We start from the raw sequence: 24,425 nt of genomic DNA, 5'->3' as shown, positions 1-24,425 counted from the left end.
AAACACACATTTTCTTTTTATCATTGAAGTGTGAGTTTTGTGCAGCAGTGATAAAAGTCCTACAGCAGCATCACCCAAAGTAAACACCTGGTGATAAAATAGATCATTGGCTGTTTGTTTTATAGTTTTTATTAACTTTTTTTTACATTTGATGATCATTTTAGTTGTAATAATCTGTTCTCGTGCACTCAAGTAAGCTGCTTAGGCTCTCTCTTCTTCTTAATTCTTCTTAATGTTTTTCCTCTGGTCTTAAATAAATCATTCATTTTAATTTATGGTGATGACTCAACAATATATACGTCTGCTGACACTTTGATTCAGTTAAAAGACTCATTACAAGGTGGCCTGAACTGTGTCTAACAGGGTCGATAAGAAAAAGATGTTTCAAAATTTTGCCAAAACACAGTGCATAACTTTATGTTCTAACAAAGCTTTAAAAGACAAGCTGCTTCCATCTATCACAATGAAGGGTTTTGCTCTGGAGCAAGTCATAAAGTCGAGCTATTGGGTGTTACCATTGATGACTGATCACTCAGTCAGACAGGTTATACAATCTTTAGTTCTGTCTCATCTTGACTGCTGATCTGTTATCTAGTGCATGAAAAAAGTCCTGCTCACTTCATTTGGTGTAGAATAAAGCTCCACGTTTAGCTCTGTGCTGTTCTTTTAGAGCAAGAGTTGATTTGATACAAAAAACTCTTTCATGGGTAAAAGTTAAATATCTAATAATATCTTGGTCTTATTTTATTATATTTATCAGGGCTCAGTCTCCAGTTATGTAGTAGTTCCCATGCTGAGCTCATGCAGAAAACAGTTTTATACTGCATCACTACTTTGTGGAATAAGTTGCCATTATTCCTGAAAACATGTACCAGCAAAACGAGTAAAAAAAAAAACTTTTAAAAGTACAAACAGAAATTTGACTAATTTCTCATTTAAAATTTGCTATTGAGTTATTTTTCTATAGCCATTATCATAAATCTGATTCTAAGAGGACATGAAATGCATTGTTTCTGAAAATACTATTTTTATTGTAATTTCCTGTGTGGATATTTAGATTCATTTGGACATAATCATCTATTCTGTCTCTTGTTAGTAATTGAATGTGTATTTTTCGGTATTGGTAATCTTATCTTTTATTGTATTTTATTTCTAATACTTTAGGTTTGGGGTGATTGGGACTATGATATGGGTTGGGGGGGGGGTTTGTTGTGGGAGTTAAATTGTATCATTACCGATGTGTCGGAAGGTAATTTCTTGTATTATTGCTGTATTTGTGGGCCCCAGATAGATTAGCTGCTGCTAACAGCAACTAATAGGGATCCTGAAAACAAATGAACCAATAAAACAAACAAATAAATCCATCACTCACCTTTGAAGCAGCATCAAAGCACACAAAACCCATGCTGAAGTCAATTGTGAGTCCCATTAGGTGGCTCTCCATGATGCAAGCATATGTTTTACACTGTAGAACAGCAGAACATGATGTTACACACAAGAGCTGCATGAGTAAACACATTCCTCATTAATGTCAGATGAGCACGATCCATCTCAACTGAGCCCGAACTGGTGAAACAAGTAAAATTCATCAAGCTTGTTGTCTAGTCATTCTGGTGCGGACCTGTATCCTCTCCACCTCCAGGAACGTAACCATCTGAAAGGCCTTTTCCCAGATCAGCAACTCGCACTCCAGCTCAACGCTGAAGAACATGTCCTCACCACTCTCTGTCTGGACGCTGAAACAGTACCTCCTCTTATCCAGAAGGTCATTGTCCTGCAACAACACAGAACAGATACAATGCTGACAGATGGGCCAGAGCAATACAATCTCCTGACATTATTATGTATTACTTATGCTTATTAACAGACAATTCTTTACATTAATGTGTGTTCTCACAGCTTTACGTAACCTAAATGGCACAGTGTAATGGCAAGTAAGGTCAAGCTATATACAGTATAACTGAAATGTGAATCTATATGAATTAAGTTTGCCATAATGAGTTTCTAGATAATAAACTGCAGATAAATTCTCCCTATCAGATTCAAAGTGACCTCAGTGTGCAGAGAATGAGAAATAACAGTCATGGGTATCTCTGTGGGATGGCAGAAGAACACATGCAAATGTACTGTATAAGTGAGTCATATCAGTGCATTCCTCAGATTTTCTTTGCTATTTTATATTCACTCAGTGTACTCAGCATGAGAGATGCTTTTCTAAATGCTAAGGGAATTGAATGAAAAAAAGACAGTGGTACCTTTAAAATCTTGCACAATATCTCGTACACGGTAAAGCTTTTCTCTGCTCTGGTCCAGTCCCATGTTGTCACCTGAAAACATCATGTAGATTTTTATATTTGATTTGAGGATTGTCTCTGTGGAGAGGAAACAAAGCACAAAAACTGTCCCTAAAAGAAAAAAAAATGGAATGTTTTTTTAACTGTTTTGGCTTTTGGAAATCCTAAGCTTTACAAACTCAACTATAGCGATGCAGGAGTGAGGATATATCAGGGCTCAATTTTTGATGAAAAGCTGTTCAATTCAACTATCATCCTGCTACGTGAAGGGAATATTCATCACAGGTAACTAGCCTGGAATAATAAAGAAGGTGGTTTTGACTTTTGACTGAACATGCAGGCTCTTATGTTACACTATCCACTCACATTAGCATTTTCCATTTATATTAGCACATTCAAACTGAGCAGACTATTTCAGTCATCTATCAATCTCTTCCCATCTTTAGTACAATTGACAGCTTATCCCTCTTGTCATAATCACCTAAATGGCTGGCAGAATGTAAACACATTAAATGATCGCCATTAATCAAGTGGAAGATCAATGCAGTGCAAATGATGAAGAGTGAGCTACTTCCTTCTTTTCAATTAGGAAACCTTTTTTTCCCTCAACAATACATTAGCAATGAATGAAAAATCCCCATGTGGAACTGGATGACAACTATTCAAAGACAGGAGTTTGAGGGTTTAGAAAATGTGATTTGGCACCAGTGCAGACTGAATGAAAGCTTACAGGAGGGGCTGTGAACTTGAAAAGTGAAGAACCCCTCAGTGCGAGGAACTTTGATGAGTACATTCGGTCCTGAACGGAGTCCTGCTCCTTCTCATCAACCCAGCCCATGTAGATAATCTATCAATAGGTGAAAGAAGCAGAAAGATCAAATCAATATGAGTAGTTTTTTTTGTATGTTTTAGGTTTTAGAGCAGTTTTCCCCAAGATATACCACATTTGCATTTTTAAAATGATATTTCAGAAACCTTGTTATAAATTATTACTTTATATTAAATAATAATTCTTTTCTAAAACTGTTTTCAGATCAAGATAATCATCACATTATCTCTAATTAAAACAAAGCTTGTTTTTTCCAGTTAATAATGTAACTTAACTTACTACACAAAAGTGGAGGGATTTCTCCCCCGTATGATGATCTAGCATCAGGAGTGAAATGCCAGGGAGAGCTTATGGTTTCTTGACTAATGGAAGAACTGGTTTAAGATGAAAATGTCATATGACTAAAAGGGTCCCCTAATGTCTTTAACAGATACATTTAACATTGAATTTTGTTTGAGTGCCTGTTGGTTGAAGCAAAAAGTGAGTGCTGGTCAACTCTTCATCTTTGCCGACTTTAAGAAGAGCTAAGAAGTAAAAAAAAATAAAAAATAAAAAAACTTTAATTGCAACCAATAAAACTGGATTTTGAATCTATTTTGAAAGGAAATTTTCATTAACATTTTCTTTCAGTTTGGTCTATCATTAATCAAATTGCTTCTAACATTATTCCAATTATTTTCCTTATCACTATAGTTGCCAGGGTGATTAGTTTAGCTGTGATCCCCTAAATTAAAATAGATTTTAGAACATTTGAATGAATGTTACTGTTATAGTTTTTCTTCCTGACAGCCATTTAATGTTCAGTTTGTTGGATTCCCCCCATCAATCCAGACAGCAGCCCTTTAAGCTAAAATCAGCTGTGATCAAAATAACCATAAACTCATTCTCAATTTCTCCATAATTATCTTGTATAACAAGTTAATTTATTCTGTCTGAAGAAGACAAAAGACCAGTCTCTTGAGATAACAAAATAAATTAACTCAATATTATGAGAAAACAAGTGTAATCTTGAGATAACGAAATAACTGACTTGTGATCTTGAGATAATAACATTAAAGAATAATTTCAAGCACTGTCATTCTCTGTTTTCACACATAATCTTTTCGGGCAATTTTCTCAAGTTGAGTTTGTCCAGAAATCTCAACATCGAAAGCACTTAAACACAATATTTACATTACTCCTACCTACTGTTAAAGTTTCTTCTACTGGTAAAGAAAATTTTAGTTCTAGAAATGGACAAATCCTCTTGGAAGTTTACTGTATTTTCTTACTTATAGAGTAATAATGAGATATCAAGTTTTCCAATTTATAGCCTTAGATTGATTAACCCAGCGTGTTTTACTTGCTTCTATCCAATGTTCAGATGAAAGAAAAAGTAAACAACAACACCAACATGTAAAAAGGAGTAGAAAGGCTTTAAAAGTGCCCAACAGAAATGTATTCTGCCTAAAATGCATTTGATAAACAATATTCTTCTGTTTCAAAGAAAGTTATGAGTTGCATAGTAACTTTGCAATGAGCATTGTTTGTCAACCAGCAAAGATTCCAGGAAGTAAACAAAAACTAGCCTGACCCATGATCATAGGTTGCACTGGTTTTTGAACATATAACATATAGACAACATACAAAGGGTTTATCTGTGCATTAGAGGCGCTGGTACCAGCTAGTAGCACGTTATTTTAGAAAATCTTAGATTTCTCTTTCTATTTAAGTCTTACTTCTAAGTTAGCCATCAGTGGCAGTTTCGTATGTAGCATGAAAATAAGGGTTTACGCCCTAAAAGAAACAAATAAGCATAAATATTGAGTTTGAAATACTAAATGTGCTCTAGAAACAAAGAAAAGTACAATCATAACAGTGAAATCTTGATATATTTCTTTTGATGTGGGCCCTGTCTTTTAAGGCCTAAAGGGACAACAACTATTGGATTGTGTCTATTATTGAAAGACTGAGCTACAAGCAGTGAGTGGAGGACAACTGTAATTTAATCTGGACAACTGTCTGCGTCAAAATTAATGTTCTTATGTTTTCTATCATCCTCCCATGCTTTCATGTGTACTGATGTCAGATAAACTAAATCCCTTTAGCTAATAAAATGACCTCCACTCAGTCAGCAGCAGGTCTGTCAGCTCTTGAAACACTAAGTTTATCTATTTATTTATTTATTTTATGTCAGGAAAAGACACATTTTTTTCTTGACAGGCAGTAGTCTTTCTGATCAAAATATTCTCTGCAAGAACAGACAGGACCATTTGTAGCACAACTGGCTGCAACTTCGCTGTGTCCTACCCCCCATCTCCCAAAGGCCGGACTGTGAAAGCTTCTTATAGTTGGGTGTGCCATTTTGTTACCACAATCTGTAACACAAGCTCAGCGAGGATACTCCACAGATCCCCAGACAATCCTCTGAACTCTCACTCATGTTAACACTGTTTTCTTGCAGCAACTCACCTCCTGTGAGATTTCTGTTACAGGTTAGAAACACATCTATGTAGACGTCAGACTCTAAATAATACCTTTGCTCTATTTAATACATGCAATAGGTAATAGGGCAATAGGCAGTTGCCCTATAACCTGTACTGTAGCTGTTTCATAGTCATTAGATGCAATGCTGTTGAGCGATATCAGATAAATACTGAGTATTTTTGGCCACATTAATGATTTACACCCTTAAAGATGGGAAAATAGAGCCCAGGATTAAAACTATCAGGATTCCTCTGAAGTGTGGCTGCTAAAGACGTCCTAATTAGTATTTCAGAGCTGCACAGAAATAACTAATAGAAGCTTAAAACACATTTGACAGTGTTTGCTGGTAGTAATATATATTTTTGATTGATATTTAAAATATTTGACTACTCTTATGTAGGTAGTGAGTAATATTAATGAAATGCTTAGACTCCAGTCATAAATATATCATCTTTTCACAGTTTAAATCATTTTAACGGAACATGAATTAATAACTAAAGTTAAAGAAAATTTTCTTTTTGGACTTTGTGATTTCAGTGCAGCATTTTGCTCATATAAATGTGTATAACAGCTGTTACGTGTTTTATGACATGTTGACTTGTTAAAAGATTGTGGATGTGCATAATCATTAATCATTAAATATGTGTACAGCTGTGCAACAAACTGATTTCTACAGATATTCAGTTCGTTGATAAGTACATTATTTTAACACTTACATTGCTCCTACATGTGCTCAGGGCTATATTAGTCTGTTCTATTTACAAACAATTTATTAATTTATGGAATCAGTGAGGGTGGAACATTTTGTTATTTCACTCTACTCAGTAAATCTTTAAAAAAGGAGGTTGGAAAAACTGGGAGATGCAAATGTTCTGACATATAATTTTAATTCTGTTCATTAAAGTCAGGGTCTGATTGCTTTTTCACTTTGGAGTGTTTTTTTTTTTTTTTATGACTTTAAAAAACCACGGGATTGAAAGATTTGGGACAAGTTTGTCTCACACTGTTTAATTTCTAAAGTGAATTATCCAGGGAATTTTTGTGTGGCAGAAACCAGAGTTAATAAGAGAAGAGCTTCACCACGCTGTCATATTTCCAAGTTTTGATTGAAAGATGACATGACAAGTTAACTGACTGAAAGCACTTAAGTTGTTTTCTGATCATCTCTCAGAGGATGGACTTCAATGATGCAAGACCTCTCTGTTGCAATAGCCGGCAATACAGGGCTGCACCCATTCTCTTACCAACACAACTGCCTGGGTTTACTTTTTTTAAAAGAATTTTTAAGAACAGGATAAAACACTCAAATTAAAGTCAATTTGGTAAAATGAAGATCTATCAATGCAACAGGAACTGAGCTGCTCAATAAGAAAAAAAAAAAACATTTTACCTGCTGGTTCACTGGAAAATTCCGGTTAATCTTCTTCACCTGTAAAAATGAACAAGAATACATCATTAAAATATCTACTGCTAACAATCAGAGACCAGCTGACGTGTTTGCAGGACCAGGGCATCAAAAACCCAGGGATGAGCCTGCAAAGGACAAATAAACAAATTACAGTATCCATGCAAACACATTAGCCACAGCACTGAAGGAACACTGTTAGAGCTGCTTCATTTATTCAAAGCATGCAAATTTCAAAATGAGACAGATAGACTCATTTCCACAAGGACCGGAGGCTCTTCCTAAAAAAAAAAGCCCATTTAAAAAAATCCATTCTCTCTGGTAATAAAAGCGGGAAACTACTGAGAGAGCAGTCAGGCTTCAAATTAAAGCATTCTACTCAGATCACAGGTATCACTTGCCCCCTAATACACACTACACTATCAATAGAACTCCTTATAAGCTGAGCAAACAAATTAAGATGTCCAGTCCCAGCCCTCCTCCTTCCTATTGCAGAGACAGGAACAAACCACGGCAGCTTATTGGGAATTGTTACTGAAGTTAGAACAGAAAACACAATGTTTTTATTTCAGCAGAGAAACTGTGAAGGAAACAGCCAAATAACTGTCAGGATGTGAGCTGGGTGTGAATATATGGGAGCACTGACAGAAGGTTTGCTCAGATTCCACTGTGGGTTGTTCAGACTGGTTTATACAACACCTTGAATCCTCAAATAAACTCTCAGCTTGGTTAAAAACTTTCATCCAAACTTTAATAACCATATAAAGACAACCACCCAGTCAGCCTATACCATCTTTAAAACAAATGATTTCTGTCCAGACGAGATACAGATGGTAATGGTACTTTCATGGTTCTCAGTAAAAAGAATCCTTCAGACAGCAAGATAACATCTAGAATGCTGTTGCCTCACCATCACTAAGAAAAGTCTCTTAAATCACAACATTGGCCTCCCTTTTGTTCAAAGGCTGTTGTCTACTTCTTGTCGATGAAGTACTAAATGGTCTGTATTCTTCATTCATCTCGGATTTACTTGCACGTTACAAAGTTTCCAGACTTCTCAGGTGATCTTGGGCAGGTTTACTTCCTCAGCGTTAAAACAAAAGGAGGTGAACAATTTTCTGATATACCTCGTGTCTGCTCAAACTGTCAACTCATTTAAATCATGAATTAAAACAATATTGTATTCTGGTAAATCAGATAACTTGTTAATGTTAAAGGTATAGTGTGTTAGAATTATTGACATTTAGTGGAAAAGATGGGTATACTTTACTGGCGTTACTTCCAGACACAGCGGTTTCTTCCAGACATGATCATCTCTTCAAAACTGAATAGCGGCCTCAGGTGCAGCAATGACCTCACTACAGGTAACTACTTCAAAGTTGTGTACATGTATACTGTCTTCTCCTATGTGCGTTTTAAGGCGTTAATTATCCCAAACAGTGCTCTAGCACTTATCAAACAAAGAAGGTACTGCAGGGTTCTCACTTCATACACCTCAGATGTGACTCCAATGGCAGACACCATAGTAAAAATGGTGGCACAAATGTGGCAGCTGCCATATGTATGGACCCACTGTAAGTTCTAAGAGAATAAAAACATAAGTTATTTGAGTAACGTATATAGTGTGGTATAGCTGACTTGTTATAATATGTTTCACATTTATGATTAGGCAAACTCCTTTAAAAAAAAAAAACAAAGATTTGCTAAGAACAACATCTTTTATTTGATTGTGTCTCTCAAATGTACATTTCTATTGCCCCATTGAATTACTTTAAATCCCAATATTTGTTTTCTTTATGCACTGGAATTATTCCATTACCATTTTCACTGATTTGTCCTGTTCACCAGAAAGATAGAAATCAAAGTACTGACAGCTAATGAAAAGAGTCAGTCAACAAAATCATTCCTGCTTTATATTCCACTCCTAAATTCATGACAACACACACAAAGACATGACAAAACTGCATCAGTAAAGATAAACACTGATCACAAGCCGAAGCTTGCTGACTGAGGTGCACAGATAGTAAACAGTGGGCTGCTGAACGCTACTGAAGTACAGCTTTGAAGATTGCCACAGAATTGAATCAGCAGCTCTGAGCTCAGGTCTCAACAGAAACCGTTCAGGGTGCACATTGCTTGGAACAGCTGAAAACTCAAAGCACTCACGCCCTATAGAAAACACTTGTATGCAAAGCGAAGACACCAGGAAACAAAAACCTTATGTGGGGAACAGGACAGTGATTATCAAACCATCTCTACATTTGATTTGATTCACAATAATGTTTGGAAAGTAGATGGCGGAAAAACTTCAACGACAGTGTCTGCTGCTCTGCCTTGCAGCTGACTGGTGGGAGTCGTTATGAGCAATGAAGCAAACGCTTCCTTTCATAATGTCTCCAATGACGCCTTCAAGTGCATCGCTAAACAAATTCAAGAGGGGTTTCATGAACCCTGATATGGCCTCTCTAGCCACCAGACCAGAACATCACTGAGCCTTTATGGGAATTTGTGGAGCACAGAGAGCTGAGTGGATTTATTCCTCCATCATTGCTCAAAAGAAAGGATTTCTTCAAGTTGTAGGGTCTAATATTTGACTGCAAACACATGTATGTGTTCACATGTATAACACTCAACCAATAAAGAGTGACAAACTTACTCTTTGCTTTGTCCTATTAAATGTTAAATAAGTCTTCTATTATAGCTGAATTAAAAGAATGTTAGATCTGACAGAATTAAACCTCCAAACATGTTGTCTTTGTTGTCATCTTAAAGGGAGTGGGAGTACACAAAACTGCACCATAATCAATCAATCAATAAACCGGTTTATTTGTCCCAAAAGGGTGTTTGGTTTTGCCGTGGAATTAAAACAAGATGAATTGAAAGACTTTACATGAGCGTATAGCAGTATGACACAAAATATCCTTGAAAAAAAAAAGTAAAAATATACTAATCACTCATCACCTCCATTCATCTATTTAAAGACAAACTATAATGTTCTTTGAGCAGAAATTGCACATCCAACATCCAGTTGGATACTTCTGCAGCTTACTCACACACCTCAGTAATTGTTGAGGCCATCCTGGCATAAGTCTTATGTTTAGTGTGTCCCTCACTCTGTCCACTCCAATTAACTAGGACTTCATTATTCCCCCCAGACACACACACACACTCATACAAATCCATTCTCAGGAAAACATAATTACAAAATCCTGCCTTTTACTGCTGCCTACTCAATGCCACATTCATGTCATGACCAACAAAAGCTTGCTTATTTCTAGTCTAATTCTATTGCACATATGCAGTATAACATAGGCCTTAAACAGGTTGTTAAATGTGAAAAAAGGAGGCCTTTTTCCTCAGACTCTGTTTAAGCTATGGTCTGCTATAGAGCTTGTTAGCAATATTTGCATTCAGTACCACTGCTGCGCATCATCACTCATCCGGAAATGCAGACACACAAAACATTTTCTACATCAACAATAATAGAACTGCATAAAAATATGTTCACAATAAAAAAAAAAGAGTACAACATTTTTATTTCTTTGCTTGCTGCATTGTGGCGTCATTGTTAAATAAAATAGTATGATGAATTATAGATAACACAGCTGCGTCGAGGTAGCTGGAGGGGATAAGTGTAATTTTGTGTGATTGCTGTTATTGTGACCCCCAGGCTCTGAGATAAGTGTAAAGACACATTAGTATGTGTCTACAGCGCTTAATACTGTGACATTTGCAAAGGGACAGTTATCCACGAAATTGCGAGTGCGTTGCAACACAAGCCAGTGCAATATTGTATTGTTTTACATGAGGGACTGAGAGTGCTAAAAGCTATTATTGTGTCTTACTCACATTGTGCTTGGTGAGACTGGAAATGTTGTTCGCTATTGCCTGAAGCCAGTCCAAGCAGTCCTCAGCTGTGGGAAACTGTATAACTCCGCTGCAAACTCCGTCAACAGCTATGACCTGGAAAGCATTTTTCCTAAAAGAAAAAAATAAATAAATAAGAAAGGATTCTTCTTTTATTAACTCAAACTAACATAACCACTGAAATTGTTGTCCAGCAGTTCAGAAAGCCATTAGTGTCTATTTTAGGTGGATCGAAAAAGAGCTTGTGTGTAATATGTAATTGCTACAGTTTATTTATATTTTTTTTTGCTGTTAAGCAAACTAATTTGATATATTGGACAGCTGAGCGTTTTTGGAGCAAATGAAAGTTTTTTACAGAAAAATTGTACATGAAAAATGGACAAGGTTTGAAAAGTGGCTCCAGTGCAGATGCACTTGACTAAAGTACTGAAGTGAGAGACAAGTAGTTTGTGAGAATGCAATATTTTGATTCATGACTGTTATTTTGCCACTGCCTCTATGTCAAGTTTGGAATTCATTAATAACAGACTGAGATCAGAGAGCATTGTCAACTTTAATTCATAGTTGCTGAATCCTTTAGTCATACTGCAGTTTGGGTCAACTGCGTGAGCTACAGTATAAATAACAGTGATTATCTTGTAGTATTTGCCCTCAAAATAAGCATAAGCGTTCCTCTATTAACCATCTTTGATCCCTTTTTTTCCAATTGGAGATTAAGTTAGCTGGCAGATACAAAGGTTTGGGACACAAAGTTCTTTGAAAGACTATGGCACTATGATTGTGCCTCATTCCTGAGCAAGCAGAGCTTCGTTCTGACAAATGACTTTTGCAAGCACATCTGTTACAATTGTCCACAGAGTCTGAGCACACAAAAATAAATTCTGTGCCTACAATTTTTTCTAATGAAGGTTTATGAAGTAGTTGGGTCTGATGTTTGTGCTATCTATCTATCTATCTATCTATCTATCTATCTATCTATTGTCACTTTTGAAGGGCAAATTATAATGAAAAGTTTCTTTCCCTCTTTAAAAGAACTGGAAAATCCAAAGAAAAGTCCAAATGACCCTGCTTTCCACCAGCACTTAAAAGCACCATGTATGCACCAAGCTGTGAGACTCTCAGAAGCTTTAAAAGAGTCTCAAACCCCCTCACGTGCTTGTAAACTGATCTCTGCGCAAATACAAATTTGTCTGTGTGTACCAGGCGATTCATGCACACATAATTAACAATTTGTCTGCGTAGGAGCCTTTTTGAACATTAAAATCTTAGATTTGTGAGGCTAAAGGTAAAAAATATGTGTGTTGAATTTTTAAATTCAAAATTTCAAAATTTATTTTGTGTGTGTAATTTCAAGATATTTGTGTGTGATTTGAATATACATTTGCAAGTAACCCATGTTATGCACAAAATAATTTACATGGTGTACAAACCATGTGCCCAAAGTTACACACAAATTATTATTAGATTTACACAGTTTACAAATCATGTACGACACACAAACACAGTCATACTGAGTCAATTTTCTCTCCATACAAATCAGATGACTTTTTTGGAGCCTGTGATTGGTTTAAAGCACTACACCAGGATGAGTGAGCATCTTGACAGAACTGAGCACGGACATGTCACTGAGACCATATGTGCAGGTGTGCAGAAGCACGAAGAGGAGAGAACAGTGAGGGAGCAAATGAATAAGAAATCACTTTTGTTTGTGCAATTTTTTCTGCTCAAAATGGAACTGATGTGTGTGCAAAAATCGTTTGTCCATAACGGACCCTCGCAGACAGGTGCAATGTCCTAATTTACATCACACAGGCCTTGTATATCTGCAGAAGTGACATGTATTTGTCTTTACATTCTGTTTTCAGCTTCATTCTGACATGGCCTCGACTCATCAATGTTTGTTTTTCTAACCAGTCCCTAGAAATTAACATGTTTCATGGACTATTTAAAATTAAACACATATTCAGTCATACAAACAAAGCTGTTTTGTAAAACATTGAAAGTGGATTATTGTGAAGCAAAAGCTGTTCAGAGTGACAACAACACACACACTGTATAATGGTGAAGGGCTAATAATTTTTTATCACTCAGTTCTCTGTGAACTCCTATTTTGTACTTGGGAAAAACAACAACAACAACATAAAAACATTGGTTCATGCCAAACTAATAGCTCAAACACCTCTATAATGTATTTTCTAAAGCGTTTGATGTGTTTATTCATTTGTTTAATCTGGTTTAAAGGTCAAATTTTACTAACCCTCAATGTTTTACTTACAAGTTTCCAATTTTCTTGCACATTGAGCAGTTTTTTATGTCCTTCTTACATGCTTTGACCAGCAATATGGAGACTATGGGTGTACATTTACAAGCAAGCAACTAGCTAGGACTAGCTAAAATTGATAACCTAACACTCATCCTTCTCATCCAATTTGGGCATTTCAAACTTCAACTATTAGCAAAGCTTAATATCCATCATTTTGTCAGCAGAGTATTTTTCCTACAACCTGATTGCCAAACTCTCACAAATATATGAACCAACTATGATGTTTCAAGAAGGATTCCTATTTATTTCTTAACAGTTTATTATTTGAAACTCTATTGGAAGCAAATATATGACAATAAAAACAAAGCATAGTTAAAGTCTGGTGAGAATGTTTGTCTTCATTTTGGTGTAACATAAACTGAGAGCCTTGCCTATAATTTGGCTCATAAATCTTAAAAACTGCATTATCCTTATGCAATTTTCAGTTAATGAGCTAAAACAGACCAAACCACAAGTGAGATCTGTTAATGTCCAATCCACAAGATTACTGTTTCTATCATCTACAGTGTAATAAAAATGGAAATACATTCACTGACAGCTTAATGGCTTATTACGTCAAGCATCCAATATTCAGTAGCTCAGTCCTATTGCACATATACAGAACTGCTGCAAATAAACGTTTCAGACTGGTGGGCTAATCAGGACCAGCACAATTTTAGTTCCTATTCAGCTCTTTGTACACACTGACCTTTGACAGAGAAGAGCTTAAAAAGAGTAGATATGAACAACCTAAAATGAGATAGCACTGATTAGTCTTTTGTTTTTGTTTGTTTTAACTAATGTCCTTCAGCATCACTAGGAATTAAAAAAAGACAATCAAAGGTCTGTTTATCCTTTAAAGCTTATTACATCCATAATTAGACTCTGATGAACAAATGAACTTCTTAAGAAATAATTGATCATGACTGTTATCAGACTGCAAATCAACTGTTGTGAATAATGAAAAATACAAGTAATAGATACCTCATAATGCAGTGAGGCATCTTCTATGATGCTGAAATGATTGTTGTGGGATTGCTCTGTCTTCTATATTGACTAATGAGATGGAAAAGTGTACAAAAGATAATTAATTTCCTTGAGATGTTCTGGATCATCAGGCAATATTACTATAAGCACCAAGGATTTATATAAAAAAAATACATAGCATGTTAAGATGAATTATAAATCTGGTTCTGAAAGCTGTTTCTGCATTGTTAATATCATTATTAATACAGCTGCTGATCCATTTAAAAAAGAAGAGTTTGAAAAGGGGATTTTGGTTCAAAATGATTAATTACATTAACAGGTTTATTTAAACTAAACTGAAAAAGATAAGAGTTAAAGGACTATGTTTGAAATAGATCATTTACATAGTTGAAAAATCATAATGTATGGGCTACTTATACTGTAGAGCAGGGGTAGCCAACGTTGGTCCTCGAGGGCACCAATCCAGCTGGTTTTCCAGATTTCCCTGCTCCAGCACACCTGACTCAAATTAAATGGATCCAACAGCCTATAAGGATCTCCACAGTGACTTGTTAGTTTAAGTCAGGTGTGTTGGAGCACGGAAATCTGGAAAACCTGCCGGATTGGTGCCCTCGAGGACCGACGCTGGCTACCCCTGCTGTAGAGAGAGCATAGCAGAATGCTCTGTTTTTAAATCCCCAAGCAAGCGATATCAGAGCTTCTATTATATTGAGCCTTAAAGGGAGAGACCAACCCTGCAAGTGACACTCCAAGATGAAGCCCCACAGCTCACCTGCAGACATCGGAGCCGGGGATGTACTGCGACAGGCGTGAGTGTAGCAGAGGGATAAGGCGTAGATCCACCCATCTCTTCTCCCAGCGAAGCCCAGGAGATGTGGGCCAGGATGAGCAGGACAGCGTGTCCTGTATCAGCATGAATGATAATTTAGAAGAGTCTCTGTTTCCCTGCTCCTTTCACACATTTTAAGCAGTTCACATGTCAGAAGCCTGAGTTCTGCTGCCTCTTTAAGCTACTGGTGTTGCAGATGCACATGCCTAGCAAGCACAAGCTGCATAATAAAGCTGATTCACTCTTCTCAAATGATAAAGGGAGAGCATTAGTGGCAGTTGCATGAAAACAAATTGCTGGCACTGAGAATGCTGATGCATGGTTACAGAAGGACAGTCACCGAATCATTCAGCCACAGAAGAAGCTGCTGAAAAAGTACCGTGTTGTTAGGATGATAGTTCAAGTGTAGGCCGCTATCACACAGTGGAGAGGAAGTCCCACTACTCTGGTCACTGGGGATGCCTGGAAACACAGCAAGGGCACAAACACACACACACAGACACACACACACACACACACACACACACACACACACACACACACACACACACACACACACACACACACACACACACACAAACATATATATTAAAAACAGAACACCTCCATGTGTTTCATCCACAAAAGCATGCTACTTGGTACTGCTTCACTGTTGGCTTCCACTTTATGCAAATTTGTATTCAGTTGACTGACTGGACAGCCAGCCAACCTGTCCTACATACGCATATAAAAGGATTTTACAAACGCTTTCAAGTCTGCTGATGGGCTGAGGCTCTCCCATGAGAGAGCAATCAATTTCACCACAGTGAGCAACATCAATTCTTTCAGTTTAGTGCTTAGCACCTTTTGTCAAGCTTGAGACGGGTCTCCTTTCTTGTTTTCGCTCCTTAACAAAGTACAAGCTTTATTTATTTATTTATTTTTTTTGTCTAAACACACAGTCAAGTAACTAAAAATGGGTAGCAGTTGAATTATTTTTTTATTTTTCTCAAACTGACTTGAGTTGACTGTTTCCAGGACAACCAGCTCTAGACAGAAAATAACAGCAGCTAAAAATACTCTTGGTTAATTATTTTCCACTGCAGTAGGAGATACACTTAGACCTAATACTGAAACATGTTGGATGTTTCTTACATGTACAGTCCTCACACAGGGGAAGTTTCAAAAAGGCTGGAGTCTTCTTTAAGAAGGACACTGTTAGAGTCACTTCTTCTCCAGCATTCCTCAAAACTTGCACCTGCAGAGGTAAACACATAGGGACACTGTCACTGAGGAAGGTGTAAACCGTGTAGTTCTCTGCAGGCTGGGAGACACAATGAGAATGGAAATCTAAGATAAGAAATTTAACCAGACTGCAACTTTAATGTTTTTTAAAATTTCTTACAGTTACATTTAAGAACAGTAAAAAAAGTTGCTTTACATGCCAAAAAGACAAATGTCATCAACTGAGACGAGATAAGCTGTTGAAAGAGTTGTTGCTGTATAAGAAACAGATACGAGGCAACAGCTTACCACTTCCTCGTGGCGATAGCTTCTGACATTTATTCCATTTATCTATAAAACAACAGTAACATACAGTAGTTAATCTTGAATAACGTTTCTGGCATTATGACAATAAAACTCATCTTCAAAATGATAAATGAGGAAAGCATACTAACGGCTGTAAGATCTATGCTAAAAAGTGCAAATAAAAGAGTCAGGTGCACAGCTTTCTTTTGCTTTTTTTTCTTTTACATTTACCAAATCAAATGCTTTTTTCTTATAAGGATGCATAATTATACAACATAGTTTTGAGGGCACATGGCACATGAATTATTAAATATACAGGATGTCTTACTTTGCAGGATAGGATGGGTAAACATGAGTGTGCCACTTTACCTGAAGGATGCCATCTCCAATGAAAAGCAGCCCGGAGAGTTCAGCTGGAAACAAACAAACCAACAAAAACCCTTTTGGCAAACACAAATCAAAGGAGAAAAAAAAAATTGGAAAAGAAATATTCACCAAAATCTGATGTCATACCTTTTTGTTCTTTTGATATTTTTGATATTACAACAGGGATTTTATGCTCTGCTCCACCCTAAAGATGCAAGATGAAATAAAATGCCTCATGAGCTCATCCCTTAACTTTCCAGGTTGTTGCAATTTGACAAAAAATGATCAATAACACTTTTTCACACTCAATTTAAAGAGTTGGGATTGGCAGCCTAATCAGCTGGGATCTAAATTACCTTGATGCTCAAGCCAAACCCTCCAATTGTCTGCCGTCTGATCGTTACAGTCCTCTCCTGCAGTTAGAGAAGAGACAAGCTCAAAGTGATGCTGTAGCACAGGCGTTTCCCACAGAGCTACAATTCATGAATAACAAAATAATATAAGTGCAGAAAAACTTTATTTTCTATTATGCATGTTAAAGTGTAAATGTGCAGTATGGAGTTCTGAGCTCATCTTTTCACATCAGTGATTGTGATCACCATAGATAAATCAAGCTAATTATTTTGACAGTTCATCAATCAAATGTATTATAACTCAAACCAGTTCAGTTATTTTATGACTTTTATCATTAGTCACACTGCAAAATCTTAACAAATCCAACCAAACTGCAGCAGTTAGACACAAACAAGAGAAGGCAACATTGCCATTATCTTTTACAACAGCTTTCTCTATAGATCTACATAATATATTAAAAAGAAATAAGAGATCCTTAGAAGATCCTTAAAAATCAAGTAGATTTCTCAAATGCAGTTTTTTTTTTAAAGATTATAGCCTTGCTGTATTATAATTACCATTTTATATACAGTATATTCTTTCATTGGTCCTCTGACTGATCTGTGAACTGTGTGGACATTTAGCAAATAAAGCAGTAGGTGTTAATTTCTAATTGTGTAAAGTGTTTTATGAGGATGGACTTGCTGCTCTGCACCCATCCACATGTGTGCCTTCTCAAAAAGAGAAATGATGACAAACAGTAGTTGAAGAATATATCAATCTTAACAGTTATTTAGTTGTAACAAACTATTCTTATCCCTGAAGCAAAACTAATAAATAAATTTTCTGCTACGAGAAAATATCCAATAAAAAGTTATGTAGATGTGAGATGATACAAAATTAAGTCATGTAAAAGAAAATGTAGTTTACTAAAACATGTCCATCCAACTGAAATAAAGAAATGAGAACATAAATTTAGTGACCTTTAATGCCTTGTTTCAGGACCTTTAACACTTTTATGTTGAGATCAATACATTTTCTTGATCGATGCCTGTTAGTGAGTATGACTATGTTCCCATTTTACATTTTATGACTGAATCCTGACAACAATCGGTCATGAAAACATGACATTTTTTGGAACTGACTGTGCGTTTATGTATCATCTGATTTCCAGTGTAACTATGCATCACTGTTTTCAGGTCGAAATGCCTCTGAAAGCAACTGGACTAATCAAATCAACAAAACATGATGTAATGCTGTTCAGGCACATCTATCGTTTAATAAACGGTTGGCCAACCCAGCCATGTGCAGGTTGAAATCTGTTTGAATAAAAGGAAAATCAGACATATTTTGTCAGAGCAAATGAAATGTGAACTCTTCAAATCATCTAGCAATAAAGCTTTTTTCCGTGTGAAACTGAAATCAGTCAGCGAGGCTAAAAAATCCTTACGCTACAGTTTTGTTTTCATGACCGTGTCTTTGCCCTTTTCACTGATTAGAAATGATGTTTCAGAGGACACAAAGCTCCATTTGTCTATGAAGATTTTTATCCAGTAAAATGTTATTGAATGAATAATGCCATTTCCTGAAAGGTCATTGACTTCGGTGTCTACTGAGTCTTTTTCTTGGGAAAGTGTGCATATACTAACATGAAGGAAAAGCTGTCAGGCGCAATAACGAGTGAGATCCAAATGTTACACTTAACATACAAAGATCCAGTAGGTGAATCCCTGTTTAATGATTAAATTTTATTAATGAGGTACAGACTGACTGATGTAGATATTCCATGAACATAGACACTATCCTGTTTTAATGAAAACTGCTATATATGTTCCTGTAGTCAGTGAGGTGAAGCAAGACAGTACTTACGACATGGACTGGGCTACTTACACTTGAATAAAAAGGTTCTCCTGACACACAGATGACATCTTGTTCTTGAATGGTCAGAATATCTTTGGCCAAGTGTAGTCGAATATTGAATGGCTCCTCATTACCTTCTTGCATCAAATAAATCCCAGTCTTTGTCTGCGAACAGTCAGAGAGATAACATCATTCATCATTTCTCTGTGACTAAATTAACTGGCCATGAAATGAAATGTCATTGAGAATACACACTGCAGGATGAATGTGGAAATTAGTTTTAGGTGATATCTGTTATTTTCTTTCTTTTTTTACTAATTTTAATTGTTAATGCTAATATCGACACAAATAACCATATTCAGAGCTTGGGGTAGTAAACACACATTTATCAGAAAACAAAGAAAAGAAATTGATTTTTGGCTCAGAATAATAAGAATCATTTTGTGAACCCTGTTAGGTTTTGTGCCTTCTGTGTGTTTTGTATAAATACACACAAAGAAGCTCAGATTATATCATCTTGTTTTTTCTATGTGTAAGGCTGATGAAAGTGATGATAAACCAAGGAGCTGTGAAATTAAATGGGTAAAAATCAAGCCCACCCGCTACATTTGAATTTGCCTGCTTCAGAATAAGCAAGCGTGAGGACTGTGTGTGTTTCCAATGATCCCTTTAAAACATGCTAATCTGCATAAATTTGCATTCAGCATATCCTTCCTTCTTCCCAGCTAATTGTGATGCCAGTCCTGTCCTTGACTTAAAAAGGTCTGAATACAAGAAGCACCTTCACCTGATGAGACTGCTAATAGAAGAAAGCCACTAGTGTCAGCATCCTTGTCACCTGGGATACGCCTCTCATCACTTAACAAGACAATCTGTTGCATTGCTGATATTCATTGAAAGCACATCAGTAAGACTGCAGGTCAAACTTGAATCAACGTCAGTATGTAGTTCATATTATTTTTAAGTTGTAATGAGGAGCACAAACAAGTGAGCCTCTGCCAGCACCCACAGTGTGAAAAAATGAAATGATGGGGGTATTAATTCATGTTATTTGAAGTAATGTGTGCCTGTGCAACACTCATTAGAAGAGCAAAATGAGGGTAGTTGTACCCGTATGTTAGCCAGGTCAGGCTACATCTCAGGTGACTGAGCATCATTTGACCTGCTGGAGTTCTAGCATCGCACTTAATTAACCTTATCTCCCGTCCTATTTTATGTTGCACTCATTCCCTCCGGCAATACTATCTGCATCATCATCTTTAGTCTGATAATGTGCACATGACTTTTATGTGACTGCACAAGGCATGCAACAAGGACATCTTATTCTAACCAAGAAGCACTACACTGCAGGGAGCAGCAGTCAAACAAGGAGGATTCTTATACTGGCTGAAATAAATCTCTCTCTCTCTCTCTCTCTCTCTCTCTCTCTCTCTCTTTTTTTTTTTTTTAGCACAGCTGTACTTGGATGTTTTTGGAGGGGGTTAGGGTAGATGTTTGTGGACTAGACAAGTCACTGATCATATGTAGTACATAAGACCTTGTGTCTACCAAGGGATTCCTTACACTATTAATTTATAACTCAAAGTATCTTATTCATAAAGCGAAACAAATTTCATGACACGTCTCAACTTTTCTTAGGTTCCCAAAGAATATTTTTACCAACAGCTACGTAGACAATGGTTGATTATACCTAACATCAATTCTGATTTTAAATCTATTCACACCAGAAGAAATCAAGCAATACTTGCAAACTGTATGCAGTCTTACTATATAAACTGTATGTTGTCATTGCATAATAGAGATAAATGAAGCAGCACTGGCCTGTGAAACATTGCTCATCCCAGGCATTAAATAGCATGCAGGCATCTGTCTGCAGTGATCTCACCTCAGCAATGGATATTGGGTATTCAACCCAAGCCGACAGGGTGAGACAGAGCTACATGCAGGTCAAATGATGCTTGGTAGAAAGTTAGCTTGAGCCGGAAGCAGGCAGACAACAATTGATTTCATCACAAAGAGGATGAAGCGGGAAAATAATGAGGGATGAAAAACACCAGGAACAGCTGCACTGGAAAAACTTTATAATTTAAACACACCACACAACAGATCTCTGTTCATTCTGGACTGTCCGTTAAACTGTAATGTACTGTTTGTAACACTCACAGAAGCTTTGCGAGCTAATTTCTGTAGTGACAGAGACTTAGAACTGTGGGTCTGTCCTGTAGGTCCGAGAGCCTCATCTTATTCCATTACCCAAATGTTAAAAGTAGAAGTTTTTGATCCTTATATTGGAATGTTAATGTAACAGAATGTGCCTTAATATCCAGCATTGGAAAAAATGGGGGAAATGCACTGTTGCACATCACAGGACCCCCATCATGTTTTACAGTCAGTAAGTTAGTTTTCTGATGTGCTTTCTTGTGTTTGAGGCTTTTTTTTTTACATTTCTGGTCCATTATGAAAACTGCGGACAATTCACTGAACTCGCCTCTTTCTGATAGTACACTATTGCATAACACATTAAACATCTATCAAAATACATTTGCTAACGTGACTCAAGCAGATCAGAAATGGGTTAGATTAATGCCTCAATAATTTAATATAATTCTGGCTTTTGCAGAAACATCAATAGTTGTTTGTTGCCTATGGCTGGTTGTCTAAGATTCAAGTATGTGATAGAACTTTATTGGCAAGCAGAGCTGCAAGAGAGATCCGATCACAAGTGGTCACTTGAGATCTTTGTGACGATGCATTCTAATGTGAGGCATGAACTAACGTTGCGCAGAGCTCTCCATTTGTGATCAGATTTCCCAAGACCCATGTTAATGCCAGGTATGAAGAGGGCTGGAGACTGCAGATCTGCTGCAGATCTATCATCACCATCCTGTCTTGTTGCTCAGAATGTCAAACAAGATGAGTTCATGAAGTGGAAAGTCAAAGGCATGTATTTACAGGGCTCAGATTTGCTGTACTGGCTTCGCTGCTGTTCTAGCCTCAGGCTTTTAGACATACTGTGATGCTTAATGCTGTTTTTCAGAATTTGAAAATGCCTGGACACTTTCTATAATCGTGGTCAATTGCAACATTGATTAAATTCCACCAACCTCTTCATTTGAAGTCTTGAAATCCATGTGCTACTATGCAGTGAGGGATACTGCAATGGAAAAAAGAGATTGAATTAGACTGTGGAGACAAATGCTTAATGACACAACCAAGTCGCTGCAGCAAAACCACACAGCCGAGTTAAACCAGCATTGTTAGCAGTATGCCTATACTCGTTATAGTCCTACATTGCTCATACAGAAATTAGACAATAACAGGAGAAAGATTTTTCATGGAAATGTGCCTCTTCCGAACTTAACAGAGTGAAATTCTCCATTGAGCAATTTCAGGAGAAAACCAGAGATCATTAAGCATTAATGAATAATTCATTAGAAAAGGTGAGAGCCAAGGTATTCTAAAAAATGTTTCAATATTGAATTCAGCCTCGCAGAAATGAACTGTGTTACCATGTCAGAAAGCTTGTAAGTGAGAGCAGAAAACTGTGCCACAGTGGAATATGCCACAATACAAATGTCATCACCACAGAGCTATTGCAGTTAAAATATATGGACCACTGATGAATACCATATATGTTAAAATCATCCTACTCGTCCTGATGCATTCTCATACACAAGCAGTCCGAGGAATGTTACGCAGAAGCCTCATCTACATAAACTGTCAGTTTTAATCAGACATGACTGCCACTTGACTCAACAAAACAAGGACAGAAGAGGCATGGCTCACACTTGTATTAGAGAGCTTCTGTTGCAAAGGGACCTGAGACTTACCTTAGCAGAAAGGCCCCCAGCTCTTTGTGTGTTGCGGTCTAGCCATCTAGCAGTGAGTTGATCCTCGATCTGAGCTGTAGCAGGGGGTCTCTCTGGATCATGACTGTCAGACTTGGGTTGTGGGAGAGCAGCGCTGTCACTTCTCCTGCCTGGCTGTAGGTGTAGCAACGTTATCCCCAGAGTAGCTAATACTGGAGAGCAGAGCGAGGTTATCGTGTGGCGAGGTTTCTGGTCCCTGATAGGTGGCTCCGCTGCAGTAACAGGAGGCTGATGCTATGGTGTCATTGTGATACTAGAAGCCTTTTAGAGCTGAAACAAACAAAATACAAAATGTAAGTCTGAATGTTGTTAACTATGTGCTTCTAGTTCTGATTGAATGGGTGTAATCTAGTGATGCCAGCAAGAGTGGTTTCATTTTAACTGCTGAATGTGTTGAATAAGAAGCAATTCATAGCTTTATCTCTCAAATAAGTACCTAGTACAAAAATGAAGATTCAAACACACACTCAAAACTGAGAAGCTCACTCTTCAACCTCTGATGAAGGATCCTATCGAACGCCTCATTTGAAAAAACCTGTGGATTTATGTGCATAAGTGTGAAAATGTAATTAACTCATATTCTTCTATTTTCTTGGATTTTTGAATGCCAAGCACAAATGACTTTTTCAAAGTGTTTATTAAGTTCCAACAGCACACCCTTGAGAGACGCCCCTCATTAGCATGCATTGTTGGCTCAATGCCACCTCTTTGTTGAGTTGAAGTGTTGCAGCAGTGATCATTGTTTTACTGGATTATAAAGATCCTACAATGTATTTCAGGCAGCATTTCATGCATAAATCATTTACCTCTGATTATACAGTAACAGTAGCCTTATAGAGACTCATGCTTGTTAAACACAGAGGAGGATAGGAGGGAGGAGAGCAAGTGATTCAGAGTTAAAGCTGTAACAATCCTCCAAAGCAATGACCCTCAGATGACACCAGACCTACATAAGAATATTGTAGTCAATGCAAAAGCTCAAGATATCTTCAGATGAGATCGATCAGATGTGCTTTATGCAAAGCAAAATTATTACCTACTTCTGTAGAGCTACGTGGACTGAGGCAGTTAAGGGCAGGGGACTCTGATTGGGGCAGGAGTGGAGGGCATAACAAGGTAAGGCTTGGTTTTCTATTGATGTCTTGCATCAGCACAGTTTTCTTGGTCATAATGCAGCACTTTTACAGCATGATCTCATCATCTACCTACTTGGTTGATAATATTTGTCTGTCTAAACTGTTTATACAGTAGTTTATCTAGAGGATGTCAAGATTACACAAAATCCCCAGATGTGATGATGTGCAAAGTTAAACACAGAGGAGGGAGGAGAGCAAGTGATTCAGAGTTAAAGCAGTAACAATCCTCCAAAGCACTGACCCTCAGATGACACCAGACCTATATAAAAAATATTGTAGTCAATGCAAAATCTCAAGATATCTTCAGATGCTGAAGAAACACTGGTATAATTAATAAAATATGAGTGTTTTTGCAGCAATTATTAAAGTCATA

General features: G+C 37.0%; 1 protein-coding gene across 1 annotated transcript in view; it reads right to left on the bottom strand.

The window, feature by feature from the left end:
- The window catches only part of sntg1 (syntrophin, gamma 1), a 42,571-nt gene that overhangs the window by 6,206 nt on the left and 11,940 nt on the right, over window positions 1-24,425 (bottom strand). The window contains exons 2-17 of the mRNA XM_041991304.1: window positions 22,878-23,186; window positions 22,152-22,201; window positions 19,078-19,212; window positions 17,211-17,267; window positions 17,002-17,059; window positions 16,858-16,901; window positions 16,492-16,533; window positions 16,114-16,216; window positions 15,359-15,441; window positions 14,923-15,053; window positions 10,844-10,973; window positions 6,980-7,018; window positions 3,025-3,141; window positions 2,256-2,327; window positions 1,622-1,774; window positions 1,373-1,465 (exon numbers count right to left, since the gene is read on the bottom strand). Coding sequence (XP_041847238.1) covers window positions 1,373-1,465; window positions 1,622-1,774; window positions 2,256-2,327; window positions 3,025-3,141; window positions 6,980-7,018; window positions 10,844-10,973; window positions 14,923-15,053; window positions 15,359-15,441; window positions 16,114-16,216; window positions 16,492-16,533; window positions 16,858-16,901; window positions 17,002-17,059; window positions 17,211-17,267; window positions 19,078-19,212; window positions 22,152-22,178 — 1,284 coding nt within the window. The 5' untranslated portion in view covers window positions 22,179-22,201; window positions 22,878-23,186. The remainder of the gene's footprint in view (window positions 1-1,372; window positions 1,466-1,621; window positions 1,775-2,255; window positions 2,328-3,024; window positions 3,142-6,979; window positions 7,019-10,843; window positions 10,974-14,922; window positions 15,054-15,358; window positions 15,442-16,113; window positions 16,217-16,491; window positions 16,534-16,857; window positions 16,902-17,001; window positions 17,060-17,210; window positions 17,268-19,077; window positions 19,213-22,151; window positions 22,202-22,877; window positions 23,187-24,425) is intronic.

This window comes from Melanotaenia boesemani, chromosome 8, assembly GCF_017639745.1.
Source record: "Melanotaenia boesemani isolate fMelBoe1 chromosome 8, fMelBoe1.pri, whole genome shotgun sequence".
Classification (NCBI taxonomy): Eukaryota; Metazoa; Chordata; class Actinopteri; order Atheriniformes; family Melanotaeniidae; genus Melanotaenia; species Melanotaenia boesemani.
The sequence above is the reverse complement of the archived record's forward strand: the minus strand, read 5'-3'. Positions and strand labels throughout refer to the sequence as shown.